This window comes from Aptenodytes patagonicus, chromosome 1 (assembly GCF_965638725.1).
Source record: "Aptenodytes patagonicus chromosome 1, bAptPat1.pri.cur, whole genome shotgun sequence".
Lineage (NCBI taxonomy): Eukaryota > Metazoa > Chordata > Aves > Sphenisciformes > Spheniscidae > Aptenodytes > Aptenodytes patagonicus.
The window spans coordinates 55,018,480-55,038,638 of NC_134949.1; the positions used below are offsets into that span (position 1 = coordinate 55,018,480).

At 46.7% G+C, this 20,159-nt stretch overlaps 2 protein-coding genes across 2 annotated transcripts; both read left to right on the forward strand.

The window, feature by feature from the left end:
- The first annotated feature begins 1,253 nt into the window (after positions 1-1,253).
- On the forward strand, positions 1,254-7,523 carry MGP (matrix Gla protein). Its single transcript, XM_076328679.1, has 5 exons — positions 1,254-1,322; positions 4,017-4,167; positions 4,959-4,994; positions 6,183-6,258; positions 7,146-7,523. Exons 2-5 carry the CDS (start codon positions 4,107-4,109, stop codon positions 7,282-7,284), a joined length of 312 nt encoding a protein of 103 aa, XP_076184794.1. The 5' UTR covers positions 1,254-1,322; positions 4,017-4,106; the 3' UTR covers positions 7,285-7,523.
- Positions 7,524-10,178: 2,655 nt separating this feature from the next.
- Positions 10,179-17,109, forward strand: LOC143159239 (osteocalcin-like). Its single transcript, XM_076335772.1, has 4 exons — positions 10,179-10,411; positions 12,252-12,287; positions 14,293-14,362; positions 15,921-17,109. The coding sequence occupies exons 1-4, from the start codon at positions 10,345-10,347 to the stop codon at positions 16,048-16,050; spliced, it is 303 nt and encodes a 100-aa protein (XP_076191887.1). The 5' UTR covers positions 10,179-10,344; the 3' UTR covers positions 16,051-17,109.
- The last annotated feature ends 3,050 nt before the right edge of the window (positions 17,110-20,159 follow it).

Here is a 20,159-nt window from a genome sequence, read left to right on the forward strand (position 1 = left end):
CCACAGGTAGGTCTGAACTTTCCCTAAACTCATCAAGCACTGTAGGAGCTAAAGATTGCACCCTTGGACAGGAGCCCTTCACTGTTCTTTGGGAACCAGGCAAAAGTACATAGATAAAAATGCATGTGTTAGCTGTAAGGTGACAAGGTGTCCTATAAAAGTGCAGCAAATCCCACCTCTGTCCCACTCATTTGGTAGTTCTTTAACTCCATGGTTATGCTATCATTTTCATTTTGCAACCAAGGCTGTAAATCAGGTCACACTTGATCTTTTCCTGGACCAGACAAGCCACACTCACCAGTGTTTGGTTAGTGAATAGATGTGATGGGTTTTCTTTCCTAACCTCCTGAGCCACTGATTCTGCAGCTGGTCATCCCCTCCATCTCACCTCTGCAGACCTCTGTCCCTCAGATTGTGCCTACCCTTGCTTAAGGACTGGACCTGCCAGCACCCATGCTGAGCATGCACCAGGTGTGGATCTCTGCTGAGCGAGGGAGCACTGCTGCAGGTTGCTACTCGCACGGGTTCAGCATCCCAGCATGGTGCATATGTGCTCTTGGGTCGGGTGCAGGCAGGGCCAGAAACCCAATAGCCCAGTCCAGCACATACCCTGGGTTGTCTGACGTGTTGTCAAGCACTGTTGTGGGTCTGGTGTGAGCAGCAAGGGTGCATCTCAGGGGCCTGAGTTTGTGTAAGCCAGCTCTTTGCCTCATAGGGTATGTCACTTTTGGAGGTTTCAGAGCTGCCTCCAAAAGCAGACACCTTTGTTGTATGAGTTTTCAGTCTGACATTAGCCTGCCATTAGGAGGGGGGATCAGACAGTTGCAAAAGGAGCATGAAAGGAGATGGGAGAAGGCTCCTGGCCTTTTGTTCCCCGTGGAAGAACAGGTGCCCTGGCCAGCAGCATGGCTCTAGTTAGAGCACGACTGGGGAAGGAGGGGGTGGAAGAGGGGGCGTCTTGCTGCAAAGAGGGAGACTGCATCTTGTCCTCAGACCTCTGCTCACTCACTGCTCCTGGGCACAGAAAGGCAGCCTGCATGTGGCTGTGCCCTCACTAGCCCCTGGTGTCTGCTCTGGCTCTCTCCTTTCCCTCCTGGCTCAGTTACTTGAGGTTGTTGGTTTCCTGGCTGTGGGCAGAAGGTGTTTTTGAAGGAGAAGGTGGTAGCCTGGGGGTGGATCGAGAGTGGGAGACAGAAGAGGGGAGGAGTCACTGATCAATGCTAATAAATAAAAGGCCCCTCTTCTTCAGCCCAGGGTCCAGGACACTGGGAGAGCTGCCCCCTCAGACAAGAGCTGCAGGCTGGCGGGGAAGCGACGGCTTAGTGAGTATGCAGGGACTGCCTTGCTTTTCCTGGACAACTGCTTGTTGTTAATGCCTTGCTGGTGCTTCACAGCTGCAAAATGTTAGGAGTGGCTGCTATGGTGTGTGTAACATTGTGATTCTCCACTCCAGCAGGAGACAGGTCAGAGGGCTGCTTTTCTGATCTCCCCTTTATTTGGGGGACTGCTGAGATTTCCTCGGCATTTGCAGGCAATTAATGTTAGCTCCTCTTTCTATATTTCTAACCAGTGGATGCTGCTAGAAAGCAGGGGGATTGGGCTCACTGTGCTGCATGGTGTGTTGCCTCTGGGGCAGCCCACTGATGCTGGGGAGGGGAGATGTGTGCTGGAGAAGTATGGAGTGCAGGGGGAGTAGAAAGGAGATGTACTTTTGCAAGGGAAAGTGTTCCCCGAAGGAGATTTGTTGGTATAGGGTTGTGTGGCCAGCATGTTCATTCATCCCTTGGAAAATGCCTTGCCTCTGTGGTGAAAAATGAAACATTTGGGTTAAAGTAGTGTTTGTGGTTCTTCTGTGGTTGATGGCAGGGGATGCTCCAGGCGTTCTGGGATCAGAGTCCTCTGAAATGGGAGCAGAGTCTTCCAGGGAGCAGAATGCTCTGCCCTGAGTGAAGACAGATAAATAAAGCGGGTTTGGCTGGAAAGCATGTTGGAGTTTCCCACTGTGCAGCCTCACCTTCATTCCAAAGTACTCCCAGCATCTTCCTCCCTGTGCCCCACTGCTTTCCTGCTGGGGTCTCTCCTCCCTCAAGCCTCCCTTTCTCGGCAGCTCCCGTGAGCTCCCAGAATATACAAGACATTCAGGAAACCTATAAAATCCACATTCAACACTAACTCCAAAACTGTGGGCTCTAAGGAATGCAAACAATCCCAGAGCAGAGAATTCCCTTAAAGAGACCGGAGTGGCAGGGCATGGAGGGATGGCAGAAAAAGTCTCAATTCTCCTCTGACCTTGTATCTATAGCAGACTTCTGGCTTTTGCCCCAGCACAACCTAGTTTTCCTCCTCATCTCAGGCTGAGCACTGAATGGGCAGGATGTGGACAGTATGGGGGGCATTGATGGTGCAGGACTGAGCTGCTCTCTGCGTGGTGTGGGATAATGGGGAAGAAAAGCAATCTTTCTCTTTGGTCTGAAGTTGAAGGCACTGCTCAGTTTCTCTCCCAGAGACCACAGGCTTCAGGCAAGGGCCATGAGTTTGGCATTGAAAGGGTAAGTTGTAAAGCCCAGAGTAATCTTGTTCCACTGAAGTTTCAGTGGAACAACACTTCCCATTGGGGAAGTGTTAGGCTCTGGCTAGCTGTCCCTGTAGTTCTTGGCTGTGTCACCTGCAGCGTGGCTCCCCAGACCGGCCTCTGCAGGTGACAGCAGTGACAACACCACACTGGCTTGGAGGGAATGGTCTGCACCCAGAGTGCACTCAGTCTGCACCCTATCAGTTAGAAATCCTGATGCCTGCATGTACATATGGACAAAACAGGCGGTCACCACAGCTTGGATCAGACATAACAATGGTTACTGTACCCTAGGCTCATCCCCAGGCAGTGTGCATGGTCCCAGCCCCACCACTGCCATGGGGGAGGGCTGGCAGGCACTGAGTACCCACCTTCCCTCCCTGTCTTGCCTCTAGCAAACTACTCCCTTTTGCTTTTCACCTAGCAGGGATGGCCATCTCTGTAACTCCTTTCTTCTTTTACTCCCTCCTGCTGTACCATAGAGCTGAGGAGGGGAACATCCCATCTTTTGTCCATTGCTGCTGTCTGTGACGCTGGTCCCAGACAAGCTCTTTGGGTGCTAGAAGGTGAGGAAATGCTCCCAGAAACTGCTGGCATGGGAGATTCATCCCAGCTGAAAAGCCTTGCCTTGACATCTGACTTTGGTGCCCAGTGGGGCAAGGACTGCTAGTGCTAGACCAGAGAGGCAGCAGTCCTGAGAGATATGGTTACCTTTGCCTTCACCAAGATGCTGTCCCTTGGGCTGGAAGAGCAGTGTAGGGTCAGGACCACAGTGAGGACCTGCAGAGATAGAGTTCTGGGTGCTGCTGTCATCTCAATGCGAAAATCATGATCCCTCCAGCAGAAGGGATTCTTCTAGGTTGCTGCTTGTCACTCCTAGAGCAGTAAAGTAGGAGAGGGGAAGGGGCAGTAGGGTTAGATTCCCCCTCTGATGACTGGCAGGCTGGGACCGTAGCAGGGGCCAGCTGGAGGGAGGGGGCCTGAGTGGGGACAGTGTTTGAAGCCTCATTCTCTATGTCTCTGTTGGCAAAGCTGACAGAACACTGTGGGCTGGGTGTATCCAGACAGAGGATGGCGAGGGCAAAGAGGGCAGATCAGAGGAAAAATTAGAAAGGCAAACATTTACATTTGGGATCAGCACACACCTCTTCAGCAGGGCCCCTGGCAGCCCCTGAAATTCCTTTCACTTGTACAGGCCAGCTTTTCTGAGCGTGGAGTGCTAGTGACACACTTGCCTATGAATTATGGCCCCCAGCCCTGAACTGGGAGAGAAAGGGGGCATGCCCTCTCCTTCCCGAAACCTGATTCAGTCTTCTAATAGAGGATGTTTTGTAATGGCTCCATAAAGAGTGTGTACCAGCCAGCCGTTGCCTTCCCCAGGCTCTTTCATGGGCCCCCTCCTGGCTCTGTTTTCATAATAAACATTCCACTGCTAATTTTGCAGGTGGCCCAGGATCTCCAGCTGCCCTCAGTGGGAAGAGAGCGAGACACAGCAAGAGAGACAGAGTGAGAGATTCCTCCCTGCACTGGCACAATGCGCACTCTCATCATCCTTACGTTCCTGGCTGTCTTGGTGATGGCTGCTACTTGCTATGGTAGGTGCCCTTTTTTACTGAGTAGAGTGATAACTCCAAACCTGCAGGCATCTTTGGGTCTGTTCAGATGTTTTTATTCAACTTTGTGTCTTCTTTCTCCTTAACTTGATCTCTTGCCTGCTTTTCTGCCCTTGTGTCAGACCGTCCTAGCCCTGCTCCAGAGCTGTCATCTTCAGTCATTTTGATTTGTGGTCCAGGATGCTTCAGCCCCTTCCTCTCTGTTCCAGCTCACCTCGCAGGCTGCTCCTCTTTCTGCCCCTCTGTTGTCTGGACTACAATAAGAGTTCTTATTCTTAACTCTTCCGTGTTAATGGGGAGATTTCCCTTTCTCCTTTTGTAATATCAGCCCCCTTTTCCTGTCAGGCACACAGTTTCATACTGCTGGAATTAAGATACTGTTTCATGCAAGAGTCAAGCACATCTCACTGTGCTAATCCATTCCCTAAGCACACATGCAAGTTTTGAAGGTAAGCAGGTATCATATCCACTGTAGTGTCAGGAACATGAAGGTGAGGAACTATGCTTGAGAATCACATACTGTAAGACCAAGCACAAGCCTTGAAGTCCTGGCTAAGACATCAGGTTGCTCCATTCTAAACTCCTGAACACCCTAAACTCCTCATATAAATGTTAGGTCATGCCACTGATCCCTTTCTCTTCCTTTTAAACAGGTGTCTTAAAACCTGGCTTCTCTGATTTCTGTGTGCCTGTTCTAGTGATCTGTGGTGTGTGAAAGACTGTGAATCCCATCAGTACAGTGCCTTACCACGTTTTACTCTTTCTTTCCCCAGAGTCCCATGAGAGCATGGAATCCCATGAGTATCTCAGTAAGAGACTGCTTTACTATTTTCTTGAATTTGAAGTGTGCTACAGACATCTCCAAGACCATTTCCGTGTACTTTACTGTGGAGATTAAATAGGCAGAACCACTCAGCCCAGGGAAATTGAATTTACTGGGTGATGGAGTTGCAGGATGAATAGCAAGAGAGTTAAAAAAATACTTCACATGTTTGGGCACAAGTGCATACCAATTTGTTTTGCAAAGAATATAATGAGAATTGGAAAACAAAGAATCATGAACTTAGATCCCTGCTGCATCCACCTAAAACAGGTTAAGTGACACTAGAAAGGACATTGCTCAAAAAGCTCTGAGATGAGCACAGAAAGAGGTATTGCATAAGCCAGTGACATGATTTGTACTTCCCCAAGAACAGGGAGAGCCTTACTCCCAGCACCTTGGAAGAAGCAGGTGGAATGTGTGGGCAGGAGGGACCCTTGGTCTGGAAGAGAGAGTTAGTGTCACAGGAGAAGCATGAAATGGTGGAGAGTCTCACCATGGAACAAGGAATAACCTGGAGGGGTTAAAGAACAGATGGTTCGAAACTAAAAAGAAATTAGACCATCTGGAGAAGGACTGGACTTCATAAAACAGCTGGTCAGAAGCACAAAGGCACAGGTGGAAGCCAATGCCAAAGACATCCACAGACTCTTGAACTCTGCAATAGGACTGTGATGTTTCTCAGAAAGGACAGAAGGGACCTTCAGGCACCTCAGTCCAAAACTGCCACACAGTCTCCGCTTAGTGACTGCCTAACCTTGGAGGCAGATAGACTTACTCAGGCCCTTCCCGTTTTTACCTATAATTTTACGATTCTACTAATTCTAATGAGCATGCCCAGACCTCCCACGGTCTGCGCAGCTTGGCACCTACCTCTTGGCCAAGCTCCACTCACTCAGAGGGGCTGTGGCAGCAAAATCACAGTAGCTTTACCCCGGGTGGCTTGAGTAACAGCAGAGCTAGACCAGCATGTCCACTTCCATACAGGCTGCACAAGCCAGAGGGAGAGCCTGTGCACGAACCAGTGGGGTGGACAGTGGGGAATATTAAAAGGTCCTGGGTTTCACTGTGCCTGGGAGGGCAGACAAAGAGGCTGTTATAAATGTGGAAGTTAGCTTTTGTTGAAATCTGGCCTTGAAAGTGTCTATCTACTCTGAACAACCCCTTGCCTTCTCAGATCCCTTCATCAACAGGCGAAGGGCCAATGACTTCATACAAGCTGGCATGAGACCAGGAGGCATCTTTCAGGAGAGGTATGTTATGGCCTCAGGACGCTGAGGACGGGAGTGGGGAGAGGTCTTTCCTTGCCAGGCACAGGCTGGTACCAGGGGAGAAAGCCATGGTGACTTCTGAGAAGCCTCAGCCCCTCTCTCAGTGTGAGGTGCCCGTGAAGTCCCCAACCCTGGGAGAAGCCAGTACTCAGATAGCAGAGAGTGAGTCCTTGTGTTTGAGGACATATCATGTGCTGGGAGGGCTCTGCTTAATTTGTCTGAAGGAAACACCAACAGAAGGAGAGGGAATCAGTGTGGGATGGCCAGAAAGGAAGCTCAGTTTGAGATCTTGTTCTAATCCTCAGCTCTCATGCAGAATTTGCATGACCTTTTCTAAATCACAGGGCCATCTGGGGGCCTCCTTGCCTCATCTATAAAAAGTAGATATAGGCAGTTTCATGCCTCATGCAGGGCTTGTGAAAATAAAGGCTGAAGCACAGAAATAATCTCCTAGTGAGGTGTCAAGGCAAACCTTCTTCACAGTACCAGGTGGCCCTTTTGCAGGATGTTTCAGGTCTTTGTTCCATGCGTGGCTTTGGGGATGAGCAGAAGAGCTGAAGGCAGCAGGCTGGGGGGCTGCAGAGGGAGGACTCTTCCTCAGGTTGAGGCAGGAGGCATCCCCCTCTCCCCACCACCCTACTTAGCCCTGAAATAAAAGGTTAACTGGGGAGGCAGAACACTCCTGTTGTAGTCACATTGCTCCCCTGGATGTGGTGAACACAGAAGGTGATATGCTAACATCTTGGTAGCTGGATGATGTAATCTGGTGATGGACCCTTAATCCTGGTGGGGGATTGTGGGGCAGGAAAAGGCTGTAGACAGATATTTAAAATGGCAGCACTCACCACTCATTTCTCCTACTTTTGCAGGATCAGGGAGCGTAGTAAGATGCCCCAGGAACGTCAGAGGGAGATCTGTGAGGACTATTACCCCTGCGAACTGTACGCTTTTCACCATGGCTATGCTGCTGCTTACAGGCACTATTTTGGGACAAGGAGGACTAAGTAAAGGATGACCTATCCCCATCCTGGGGCCTGGAGCCCAGGGTATCCTCCCAAAAAATGCAATGGCTCTGAAACATATTCAGTTGCTTGTGTCCCTGTATGTTATCCTGCCTGCTGCTTCTCTCCCATGTAGCCATGGATGCCTACACTGTGTAAATTAGCGCTGAGCTGACATAGTAGAGATCAGAGAGAGTTCAGGATGTGTGTGTTTACTACACAATAAATTGCTGGTTTGATACTGTCTTCTCATGAGTCACAGTATTTTGGGTGTGTGTGCAATTTTCCATGAAGAAGCTGAGTTTGTTTATCATAGAATCTGGTGCGGATTACAGAAAAAAGTCACTACCTTGCAATCACACGAGTTTGAAAGGATCTACAATGTTTTTGTTTCAGGGTCTACAAGTGGCTTCGTTTAGAGGTCACTGGCAAATTTCAGTTCTCAGTCTGAAGACATCTTAAAATGGCATGGTGTTCAGAAAGCAGGGCAAGATGCACTTTTTGAAAAAGAAATCTATAATATCTTTCCTCAGTTGGGGAAACAAAATTCAGAAGGCGCCTGTTCAATCTTAAAAACAAAGTTAGGGCAAGAGTTAGTGACAGAAAAAGCCGTAAATTGCATTTTGTCTATCCAGCTACCCTCAGGTCCTGATGTAGGGTGCTCCCGTAGAAAGGAGCGTGTGATCCGGACTTTACTTATATTTCCTTTTGGAATCCCCTTTCATGCCCTTAATTCCACTTGGAATGATTCCGGTAGTGCTAGAAAGCTGCAGAAACCAAAGGTGAAGAGGGGCTCCAGATGGTAAATAAAAAAATAAAAGAAACGCAGTGTTTGGAGTTAAGCCCAACTTTGTTCACCTAGAACAATTTTATTTTACTGTTCATAACTCATTTGAAACAAAGATGTGGCCTGACCCTGTGCACAGGTTGCTGAGCACCTCCCAGCCCACTGAGGAGTGAGCATGACCGCTGTCGGGTTGTCACCGGCACCAGTGCACCTTGCAGAGCCTGTCCCCAGGCCAAGAAGCACCAGTGCTGACATGCCCAAGAATTCAATACTACTCCAGGCTGGTCAGCAGCCACAGCAGCTTGGAGACCCCTTGGTGTGGGGTGTGTAGGAGACACAGCATCTTCTATCTCAGCTTAGCACAGCTGGTTTCAATATTCACATCTGCAGGCTTCCACAGGCACCTGCAAATTATGGAAGTGGGAAAGATTCATGGCACGCTATCAAAGGCTATGAGGTATAAAGTATCAAATTGTTGACTATTCTGTGAAATTAAGCCTAGAGCCAAATCTACCTGCCATATTAGAAACACACATCTTCTTGCAAAATATGCTTCAAGGCTTTGCCAGCTTTGAAGATGAACTTCTGGAAAGAAATGCGATTTATTCATTGAAAACACTTCTGATGATAGGAAACTTCACCCTGACAGCTGCTAAAGTTTTGCCAAAGGAAGAAGTGAGAGATAAATGAGTTTAAGGAAAAAAAGCCATATGGATTAGGTACATTTGTACCCACAGTTGTTCTGCATGTTCCCAAGTAGGTGAACCTTACGATCACGAACCAGGGCAAAACTTTCATAACCTAAAGTCAACAAGTCTGCAGTGTCTGGGTTTCACTTGACACTGTGATGCTACCAAAATGGAAGGTACAGGGCTAGTGCTGTCTGAGTCTGTGTCAAGAAATACCTGGTGATTCCAACCTTTGGTTTACCAGTATAAATAATGAATAATACCAGAGATTTCTGTGGGATTTTGTTAGTGTAAGCAATAACCAAACATGTTTAAGAGACTACATGCTGGTTAGAAAGCTTGGGAAAAGTTGGGAAGAGAGGTAAAGCTGTTTGGATTACTAGAATTGTATATTTATATTCTTTCACGTTTTCTTTTGGAAGCATAACTTTCCTAGAATACCTATTATTTTTAGATATTTATTTATTTTTAAACTGTTGCTTTTTAAGATACTTTTGCTGGAAGTTGTTAGTATATATATTCAGTCTTTCCTGGACTGTAGAAGAGTTAAACTTTTTTTTTTTTTTTTTAAATCCTTAAATTTCTTTAAGCTAAAAGATAGTGTTTCTGGGGATTGGCACAATCCCTAATGGCTCTGACTGCCCTTGGGAGCCTTTTAGGCTTTAATTCTGTAACCCTTGGATATCTCCCCTGCATGTAAGGCTGAGAAGGACTGGATGTGAGGTGGAGGAAAATGTGATCCGTGTGCTGTGTTTGGGACGTGGCTTGGGGAACTTGGCTGGTGGGTTTGGGGAGTATGGGGTTATTGGTAAATAGGCTGTAGAAGATCCTATGCAGAGCTCTTGACATACCAAGCAACCACAGCCACTCAAGTCCTGAAGAATAAAACACTTTTGGAGTTTCAAGGTTTATTTGATTTTTAGACAAGAGAAGCCAAACTAATAGCCTCCATACTAGGAAGATTTCCAGGAAGAAAAAAGAAAGACCCTCCCCCAAACTAACTACCAAAGAACCCGACAGTATAAAAATCTCAGGTCTCTGAAGTGGTTTGGTGAAACTGTCTGAAGCAAAAATCTGTGTTTGCCCTATGTAAACTGTTTCATGAGTGAGTTTACCCTCAGAGGAATGGGTCAGGGCGGGGTGGGGGAAAAGGGTCACCATTGGGTTAAGTCTCTTTTGATTTTCCACATGAGAGAGCTCCATCACACGAAAGGAGCTGCTTTACTTCAGGGTGTGCTGGTCTCTCGCCTGGCTTTCCGGCAAGAAACTGAATGATTTTCACGTTTATAATAAAACTGATTTTTTTATCCAGTTGTTTTTCTTCAACAGTCCCATTCAAAACCTCAGATAAAGTCTTCTGGAAATGCCATGAGTCCTGAGACGGATATCAAAATTGCTGCCAGGACCCGATATCTCCTGGCTCAAAGGACAGGCTTTGTTTTGGAGCTCAAACATGGGAACACAAGCCAGAGCCCCGATCTCTCCAGGCGATCACAGGATATAAACTGCTGCCCGAAAGCAAGCTCCGGAGAACTTCAGTAACCTCCAGGAAAGCTCTGAGGTTAGGGAGACTAGCGCAGCCAAAGAAGACATGAGGAGTCTGCTGGCACCGCTGATCGTGACTCTGGCCCTGGCAGTGCTCTGCTGTTGTGAGAAAGGTAAGGGGACGTCTTCCTGGGAGGGCTCCCTGGAGCGCTGCTCAACCCTGCAGCTTGCCGTCAGCTTCCCGTCAGTCTGGGAGAGATGCACAGCTTCGGGGGGGAGGAGGTGCACTGCCGGTCATTGCACAACTTCAGATCTCTGTCTGAGAGACAGAGTCATGGATGAGAGAGGGCTTGGGGATAGAGAGCCTCATGCCGGGCACTTTCTTCCACTGGTCAACCCCCCACCCCTCCAGTTGCACCACTGAATTGCAGCAGAGAATTTGAACATTTTAAGATGTTTAAGCATTAAACCAGTTTAGTGTTTAGGTGAACTGGCAAAGGTATGCTGGATGCTCACTTTTGAGTAAGAGGGTTGAGCTGCAGGCAGATTTGTGTCGACCACAGGGAGAGGGATTTTGTGCCTGCCAGCCCTGGAGTGCTGTAGGATCACAGAGATAGGCACTGAGTCAAGCCTTCACCTGCAGGGAGATGTGGGATGTGGAGAACTTCTGGAGGAAAAAAAGCCTCCTGTTGGTGGTTAAAAAAAAAGGGAGTTGTCCCATTGAAATAAGAGCACATCACATTTGAAGGTGATTTAGCCATGGTGACTTTATGATCAAGAGACAGTAATGTAGTGGCAGCTCTGTAGTTGATGGAGAGAGAAGGGAGGAAAGATCAGAAAAACAAGTGTTTTCTCTTTACAGCAGAAAAAGAGAAGCTGAGCAGGAGAGGGCCCTGTCTTTTCTTGTATTATCCCATTCAGAGTTAAATTTCATTCAGTCCTTGGCATCAGATATGTCATGATTCAATATTGGCAAATATATTTTGTTTGATCTGTCAGTCTCTCTCTCACTTTTTCACTCTTGAGTATGTATCTACTTTTTTTTAGTCATTATTATTATTCCAGATTGCTTAATGGCCTTGGAGTAACTTCTAATTTATTTTTTTAAAATCCAAGGAACGTATACATAGCTTAAAAATAGAACTACACACAACCCTTTTCACACAAAGTATTTGTTTAAGTACAGTTGTTATTTTTTTGGTCTCTAGAGTCCTCTTTCTACCCATAAATACACTTATGCCACATACCTGGTGACTTGGGTGGAACTAACATTGTAGAAGAAAAATATGGTGAAATAGTGGAAGAAAAAAATGTGAAATAGGGCAGTGCGGGAGAGCCAGGATTAGAAGACCTACCATTTCTCTTAGAGGATGCTTTCCTTGGGTGTTTGCAGGGAGCATTAAGGATTGAGGATTAAGATTAGGACTGAACACAGAAATACAGTGTGTAAATTCCTCTTGGGAGGGCTGGTGAGCCAGGTACCTCAACCCTGAGCCACAAAGCTGTGAGGGTAGAGTTGTTCCTAATTTTCGGCCCTATTTCCCTTCCCTATCAATAGTTTGTGATTTCTCCCTAGAGTTAAGGAAACCTCTCTTTCCAAAGATAGAGGAGATGCTCAGCTATCTTCAGGTTCTGTCCAAATTTGGGGTTTTGCTCAAATGGTCCCCTAGCTCTAGCTGTCTCTGCTCTTAGCCATGGTGGGGAGGGAGAAGGAGGAAGGTCTTCCTCCAGCTTCCACAGTGGTTATATGGTCATTGTGTCATTTAATCTGGCTCAGAGGAAGTTGAAATTAAACAAATCCAGGCATAATGGGTGAATTTTGCTGTGCTGAAGAAGTCTATCCCTAAATGGTGGGTGTTAATAAAACCCTTCTTTGGGAAGAAAAGTCTTTCTGGGAAAGGGGGGGAGCTGGATCCACCCAGTAAGCAGAGGGATTCAGTTAGAGTGGAGCAGAGGAGGACGACTCACAAGCAAACTCCTCTCTGTCTGTCTGTCTGTCTGTCTGTCTTCCAGATCCCAAAGACCCCTCAGGATCTCCCAGCGCTGCCAGTGAGTATATTGTGACTGATGCTCAGCTCCATTCTCCTGCATCTACTTCCCTTCTTCCCTTTGATAAGTTCAAGGGATGAACAAGAACCATGCTGAGTCCCTCTAGCTGCTCCCTTTTTGCTCCCTCAGCACTGCAGTCCCTGAGGTGCAGGAGCACCTGCAGCAAACAGAAGGGCTGCCTTTCACTGCCATGGGGGCAGGAGACACCAGGGAGGTCAGCCTCCCTGCACTGGCAGCCTGGCATTGCTCCGGGTGTGCTAGTGCCATAGCCTGCATCTCCACAACCCTTGAGCAGCCCCCAGGCAAGATGTGAGTCCTGCAGGTTGTTAGCAGCTGGATGCATCTGCCCTCTGTGAAACAAGGTGATGTGAGTGGAGCAACACGTCCAGTATCCCGGCTTCTCTGAGCTGGCCTCAGAGACCTATCCAAAGTGACTGCTGTGTCCCCAGACTGTTAAGAAAGCAGAACCTGCCCCAGGGCCTCCAGGCACTGGTCTTTTGGATCTGCTGAGCAGCCAGTCTGGTGTGCAGGATCACAGAGCAGAAAGGTTTGGCACCACACAGCAACAGGCTGTAACATCCCTGCCAAATCCCACAACCTGGAGAGCCTGAAAGCAAGTGCCTTCCTTGGCTGCTCCTGGGGGCTACAGTCCCTCCTCTGTCAGGTTGCCTGGGACGTGGGGATTTGCACACCTTGGAATGTCCACAGCTTTTGCAGCAAGCTGATCCTGGCAGAAATCTGTATGGAAAATCCCCCTCGTTCTTCCCTGTCTCTCCTTTCTCACACCTTAAAGGATAACATTGCTGCTGGGGAGCATGAAAGCTGGTATTTCTCCAGTGAGCCAATGCAAACACAGATTGGGAAAGAGAAAAAAAATGCAAAGAGTGTTCAGGGAAATGTGGTGATTTCTGACAGCACATTAATTGGCATCTGTGTAATCAGTATTTTGATCCAGACTAAACCCCAGATTGCTAGAGAGGAGGCACCTCTCACCTGCCAAAGAGAAACACGGTCAAACACCCCACGATGATGAGGAAAGTGCACAAACGCCACTGTCTCCCCACAGACAGAGGACTTAGAAACTGTGTTCCCCCACTGACAGTGACAGTTTGCCAGTTTCTCTGCTGAAACATGTATTGGTGTGCAGCTCCCTGTGTTGCTGGTGTGCCGGCATCCGTGCATACCTCTGCTGGTGTGGGTCCGTCCCATGGAGCGAGGCTGTGCTGTGCTGTGCCCTGGCTGGGAGTGGGGGGTAAAGTGGCTCTACCTGCTGCTCCACAGCACCCCAGTGTTTGCACAACCACAAATCTAAGGGAACAAATAAGCAACCGTGCTGACATGGTGTGTCAGTGGAGACCAGGGGATACTACTGTCATAGCAGAAAGACCTCTCATGTTCTCCAGGTGCCTGAACACCAGGATCTTTGCACCTACTGGGTGTATTTCTCTATGGGTGATGTTTACTCTCATTATTTTATACCCGTCACCTTTCATGGATCTCCGCACATGTGAGCATTGGTATTTTCATGTGCCACCTGCTGCTTATGGCTCATTAGAGGCATTTTAAGGCCTGGTGGCTGGTATCTCACATCACTCTCAGTCTGAGTCAAAATACAGAAAGGAAGCCAAGACCCTGAAGTTAAGTGGGCCAGGGAGAGAGGGTGCCATTCCCTTCATTTTCTCCTTACTCGTATTTTATGCTGTCATGACTTTGCCTTCTGCCCATTTGCTGTGGACTCAGATCATGCTGTGTGATAAGGGAATAGAGTTTATGACAGAAAAGGCCCTTGCTCCATGTAGATGTGCAGGTTGGAGTGAGGAAGGAGCCCAGATGTTGAGCTTTGAGTGGACAATGGAGTGGGCAGAGATGAACAGGCAATTAGGATGGGGCATGACAGTCATCTGCTTGTGAAGAGAGTACTGTCCCTTTTCAGAGGTTAGACTGGTCCTTGTTTTGCATAGACCATGGCCCTGCATCTCTAACCTGCTGTGTTCTCTCTTGGTAGGCATCAAGATTAATAAGGAAGTTGCCAATGCCTTTGTGAAGAGGCAGAAGAGATCCAGCCTGTATGAACGGTAACAACTCAGGAGTCAGGCTGAAACTGGACTGTGGACCAGTTCTGAAGAGGGGGTGGGAAGGAAACAGGACATAATGAGGCATTAATTTGTTGTACATTTATGTTATTACTTTCATGTGTAGAAGCAAAAAGGTTGTAGGAGACACTCATTGATAGATAAATGGTTCTTTTTTTCGTAAATATCCTTTTGCGAGCTCATAGCTGGACTCTTTTATTACTCTCAGGAAGACAGTACTAGCTGTCTGGGCTAGCCATGGGGACAGCAGGATACAAGTTAGAAGCTGCTCTAACCTGCAGGGTCATCAGAGCCGATTTCCAGGATAATGAGCATCACAGAGCCTTGGCCATTGCCTCCGGCTTCCTACAAAGGAAGCACAGCTCTATTGCAGGGTTGAGGCTAGATCAGATTGGATGTTCTTTCTGAAGCTGTAGAACCTCCATTTGTGCAGAAATCCTAGGCATGAAGATTTGGAGAAATCCCAGCTATAAACATTTGGAGAAATTTGAGGTCATCCAAGAATGTTACTAATCTATTTCCTGGAAGAGTTTGTTAAGCCATTGTCTCATGTAGGCCTGTAGCATAAAGAATTTTTATTCAATCCTTCTTTGGACTAGAAGGATAGTGTTGGCTTTAAATGATAGAAGATTGGGAGGCTCCATCTGCAGAGGAGAGGATCAGAGTATTGTAGCAGAGGAACTGGCTGATGTTGAAACTTGCAGTGATTAAAAACAAGATGAAATTCACAAGTAGCAACTGTACTGACTGTTCTGACTACCCCCTTACAGTTTCTGCATCGTAAAAGTAGCTTCTGCTGTAAGCATTAATCGGTAAGGACTGAGGTAGACAGGCAGCTTGGTGTATTATTTGATCATGAGGTAACGTTAGTCTGGAAATATGGATGCAACAAATGGAATTCAAGGGTGTTGCAGGGTTTTTCCAATACAGAAATAAAGAAATTAATGAGATACTGGTGGGACTTCTCCTGTAGCAGGAAAGATTAACCAAACCTGGAACAGGAGTTGAGAAGTGCATCCAGAGTGTAGCTGAGACTAGAAGATTTGGGCTTGCTTAGCCTGGCAAAACAAAAGCTGAGTGGGGATAGTATTGCTGTCAACAACAGAAGTGAGGATGATGAGAGGAAACTCCTTAAGCTAAAGGAAAATAGTGGCTAGCGGGAAAGTGAGCAGAAACTGGGAGCAAATAAAAGTAAGCAGGAAATAATTAAATAAAAAATAAAATAAATAACAACAACAAAGATTCCTGGGTAGTTGGGGAATTGGGTTGGGGACAAAAAAAACCCTAACTGCTTCTGTGGTCTCCTTTGCTGATAAAACCTCAAGAGCAATTGCTTTAAGTTGGGTTCAATTCCAACTTTTTCCAGCATTAATTAAGTAGTCCATCTCTGTGTAAGTAGATGTTTAACTCACCACAACAAGTCTCCTGTTGGGGCACCCTGGGGAATCACTCTTCTCATGTTAGTATCATGGGTGTGAAACGTCTCCAACTGCATCGTCAAAAATTTGCAGAATGGCATCTCTCTCTCTGTCTACTCCAGGTACTTTGAGTATTACAAAAGTCCAATGGAGCAGATGCATGAGCGTTGTGAAAACTACCCTCCCTGTGACTATCTCTCTGACCAAATAGGATTTTCCATGGCCTACAACCGTTTCTTTGGGAGATACTAAGGACGGGACGGTCACTTCGTTCATTTTGCTTGGGACCACTCTGAACCCCCCAGGAGAAAGAAGGTTGTGGGTGGGAAGGAGGGAAGAAAAACATCTAGACTGGGGTCTTCTTCAGAACACCAAGGCAATAATTATCCCACTTGTTGAGCTTGCATTAGCTTTCTTCCTTTCATCAAAAATCTTTCTCTTCAGTCGTCTTTTGTGGTATTTTGAGCTTCACCAGAAATGGCTGAGAAGACTCTGTCTTACCTCCTTCCATTTGAATCCCCAGGACACAATAGGTGAAAAAATTGTTATTCCTCTCAAGAAAATCAATGTATATCCTAGAAACATGACAAGATATTTTGTCGTCTTCTGCAAAATGCATGAAGATTATAGAAGGAGAATGTCACAACATGTGTAAGTGTGATGGATCTGATCCTGGGATACTCACTGGGAAGAAGGCAGAACGGCTGCCTCCTGGTACAATGACTAGGAAAGTTCAGTATTTTCAAGTAGAATAGTCACCCTAAATATGTGCCAATGTAGGATCATTTTGCAAGGATAGAAGTGTGGAAATACTGTTACATAGCCAGAAATCAGTTTCTGGTACACTTTTCTGATTATTCTGTCACAAAACTTGCCTGTACAGCAACAACAGATAAATCCCCAAAGGTGTGTTTGAGGAGTCCTTTTATAGATGAGCCCTTCCATTTATATGCTGCATTCAATGACTGCCTGTAAAAAGTAACTTGGAAAGCTCTTGTTATTTTTGTTACAATTGGTTTCTGGTGAAACTGAATATACCCAAGCAGAACAAAAACATTCCTCTCTGATGCTTTAGTATTTATACTTGAAACTAGAATCATAGAATCATTGAGGTTGGAAAAGACCTCCAAGATCATCGAGTCCAACCATCGACCCAACACCACCATGCCCACTAAACCATGTCCCTAAGTGCCTCATCTACTCGTCTTTTAAATACCTCCAGGGATGGGCACTCAACCACTTCCCTGGGCAGCCTGTTCCAATGTTTCACCACTCTTCCAGTAAAGAAATTTTTCCTCACGTCCAATCTAAACCTCCCCTGGCGCAACTTGAGGCCATTTCCTCTCGTCCTATCGCTAGTTACTTGGGAGAAGAGACCGACACCCACCTTGCTACAACCTCCTTTCAGGTAGTTGTAGAGAGCGATGAGGTCTCCCCTCAGCCTCCTTTTCTCCAGGCTAAACAACCCCAGTTCCCTCAGCCGCTCCTCATAAGACTTGTTCTCCAGACCCCTCACCAGCCTCGGTGCCCTTCTCTGCACACGCTCCAGCACCTCAATGTCCTTCTTGTAGTGAGGGGCCCAAAACTGAACACAGTATTCGAGGTGCGGCCTCACCAGTGCCGAGTACAGGGGCACGATCACTTCCCTAGTGCTGCTGGCCACACTAGTTCTGATACAGGCCAGGATGCCATTGGCCTTCTTGGCCGCCTGGGCACACTGCCGGCTCATGTTCAGCCGGCTGTCGACCAACACCCCCAGGTCCTTTTCCGACAGGCAGCTTTCCAGCCACTCTTCCCCAAGCCTGTAGCGCTGCATGGGGTTGTTAATACAATATCTATGAATCATAGAATCACATAGAAGTGTCTAAACAGCTCCAAAAAAAGCAAACAAACAAACAAAAAGCAATAAACTTTATGAAATAAAAAGAAAATTTGTTCAAGGATGGATTGAAGTTGGGTCAGCATTTGGTTTATTCAAGGCAGCTTGTATCTCTCTCATAGATATATATATATATATAAAAAGTGTGTGTATTTATATAATATCCTCTTCCCTCTGCACTACTTCATCTGTTCCCTTGTATGAATATTACACCTTAGCAACTTTCTGCACAACCTCCCTTGATGTTATCTGTCAGCTTTCCTTCCCTGAGAGGTAGATGGCAGATCCCATCTTGAAGGACAGGGACTGATGACCCTCAGGACACTCTCTCTGGTTGCGTGTAGGCTGGTGCAGCCATTCCCAGCTGCTGACTGCAATAAATACTGCTTATGTAAAACAGGTTGGTGTGCTGTTTCTCTCTGTTCCTCTGCACAACCTTTGTCTGTGGTTAGGGATGCCCAGAAGATAAAGCCTGCTCCTATGAACCCTGAAGAGCAGGATCCAGGCGCGTGAGGCTTCCTTCTCTCCTCCTGTGCCCCAGTGTGAATCAGAAGTGACTACATCGAAATCCAGGTCACGATCCTGGTACACCGTGACAGTGAGGGAGAGGAGGGCCAGGCTTTGCCCAATTCACCATCTACCAAGTTCAGCATTTCTCTGAAAGACCTTGCCCTGAAGTAAGGACACGGGATAAGTCCACAGAGATGGCTGCCAGTGTGAGTGTGAACATCTCTTGTTTGGCAAGCTGCTATGACTTGCACTAGCTTATGCTGACCTTGGCCGAGGATAAAACAGCTAATAAGTACCTCTGCTTGTCTTGGTCAAACACCTGGGACTGGTTCCTCTATTGGCATAAACAGACGGGGCTTCACTGCTCACAGCAAAATTCTCCTCTGAACGCCATCTAGTAAAAATGAACAAAGTGTGCATTGAAAGCAGTGAAAATTTTGCTGGGAAAAACTCTAGAGAGATTAGTGAAATCCTAATATCTGCTGTACTAACAAGTTAGGGGTTTTGCTGTTGTTGTATGGTTTTGTTTGCTAAAAAAGAAAATCAAGCTTCCTGTCTATATTTGCATCATTCTGTTAGTTCTGTATTTTTCTCTCCCTTTCAGTAAACGTTTTTTCTGGAAAGTTACACACAAAGGCCTTGATCATGTCATCTGCTCCGTGTCACCAGAACTCTATATGGGCTGAAGTCATTACGGCCTTTGGGGAGCTGAGTGCACAAATCAGATTACAAATTTACTGCTGGAATGGAGCTCGATTTTCACCTGACCAATGCAGCTTTAAGTACCACTACAAATCCTCTGCTGCCATCTTATGGCCATTGTATTTATCGCCATGCGATAAATCGTACGCTACGTTGCTTTTGAAGCATTTGGAAATGTAAATCCAGTGGGCTTTCTTCCTCATTCATTTCATACTACAACATACATTAAGAGGCCAGAAGGGAAAAATAGGCAAGGGATATAATCTGCAACTGGATTATATGCAACTGAATTGACATTCTAGTGGGGCTGTTTATCCTGATTGTCAAGTTCCTGCTGGAGCCTGTCACAGTTTAGCTCCTTTTTATCTCTACATGAACAGGAGAGGAGATGCTTCTGAATAAATTCACAACCCCTTCTCTGGACTTACTTTTTGTAGTCGAAGAACTGCTTTCTGAAATCAAGGCCAAGATAATAGAACAATTCCAAGAAGGAGAAGTAGATAGGCTGCATTTATCACTTTGCACCATTCTTTGTGTCACCATCTCGTATCACCAGTGGCTACAGACACTGTCAGCAGCATCATCTGGTGCAGTGTTATAGATCACTTTGAAAGCAACCCAGTATGAGACCTTTATATCATCTCTCACCTTATTTCAGTAATATTTGGCAAATGCTCTCTGTCCACAGAATCCAAGCAGCTGCACAAATGTCTCTTTTCTCAGGGAATCACACCATGTCTGCAGGTGCCCTCCTCACCCAGCCTATCACTAGCAGGCAATGGAAAATGGATTTCACTTCTCTGTAGTCAGAATGAGGCCCTGACTCCTCCTTTTGGCTCTTTTTCTGTGCAGAAGAGTTATCAGAGGCCATGGGGCTTCGCAGGTGAGTAACTCACTGCTGTTATTTGGAAGGGTGACTGGAAAGAGTGGTTAAACATTGGAACAGGCTGCCCAGGGAAGTGGTTGAGTCACCATCCCTGGAAGTATTTAAAAGATATGTAGATCAGGTGCTTAGGGACATGGTTTAGTGGGCATGGTGGTGTTGGGATGACGGTTGGACTCGATGATCTTAGAGGTCTTTTCCAACCTTAATGATTCTATGATTCTATTCTATGAAAGCAGCTACTAGAGAGGGCTTAGTCTCAGTATAGAATCTGTATTTACGCACTCATTTCAAGTGTACCCAATATAAACAGTTCAACAAGGTGCCACTCTGCAGTGGTGTAAGGATAAGATTGGCAGCACGTTATTAGAAACCAGGGGGAGCTAA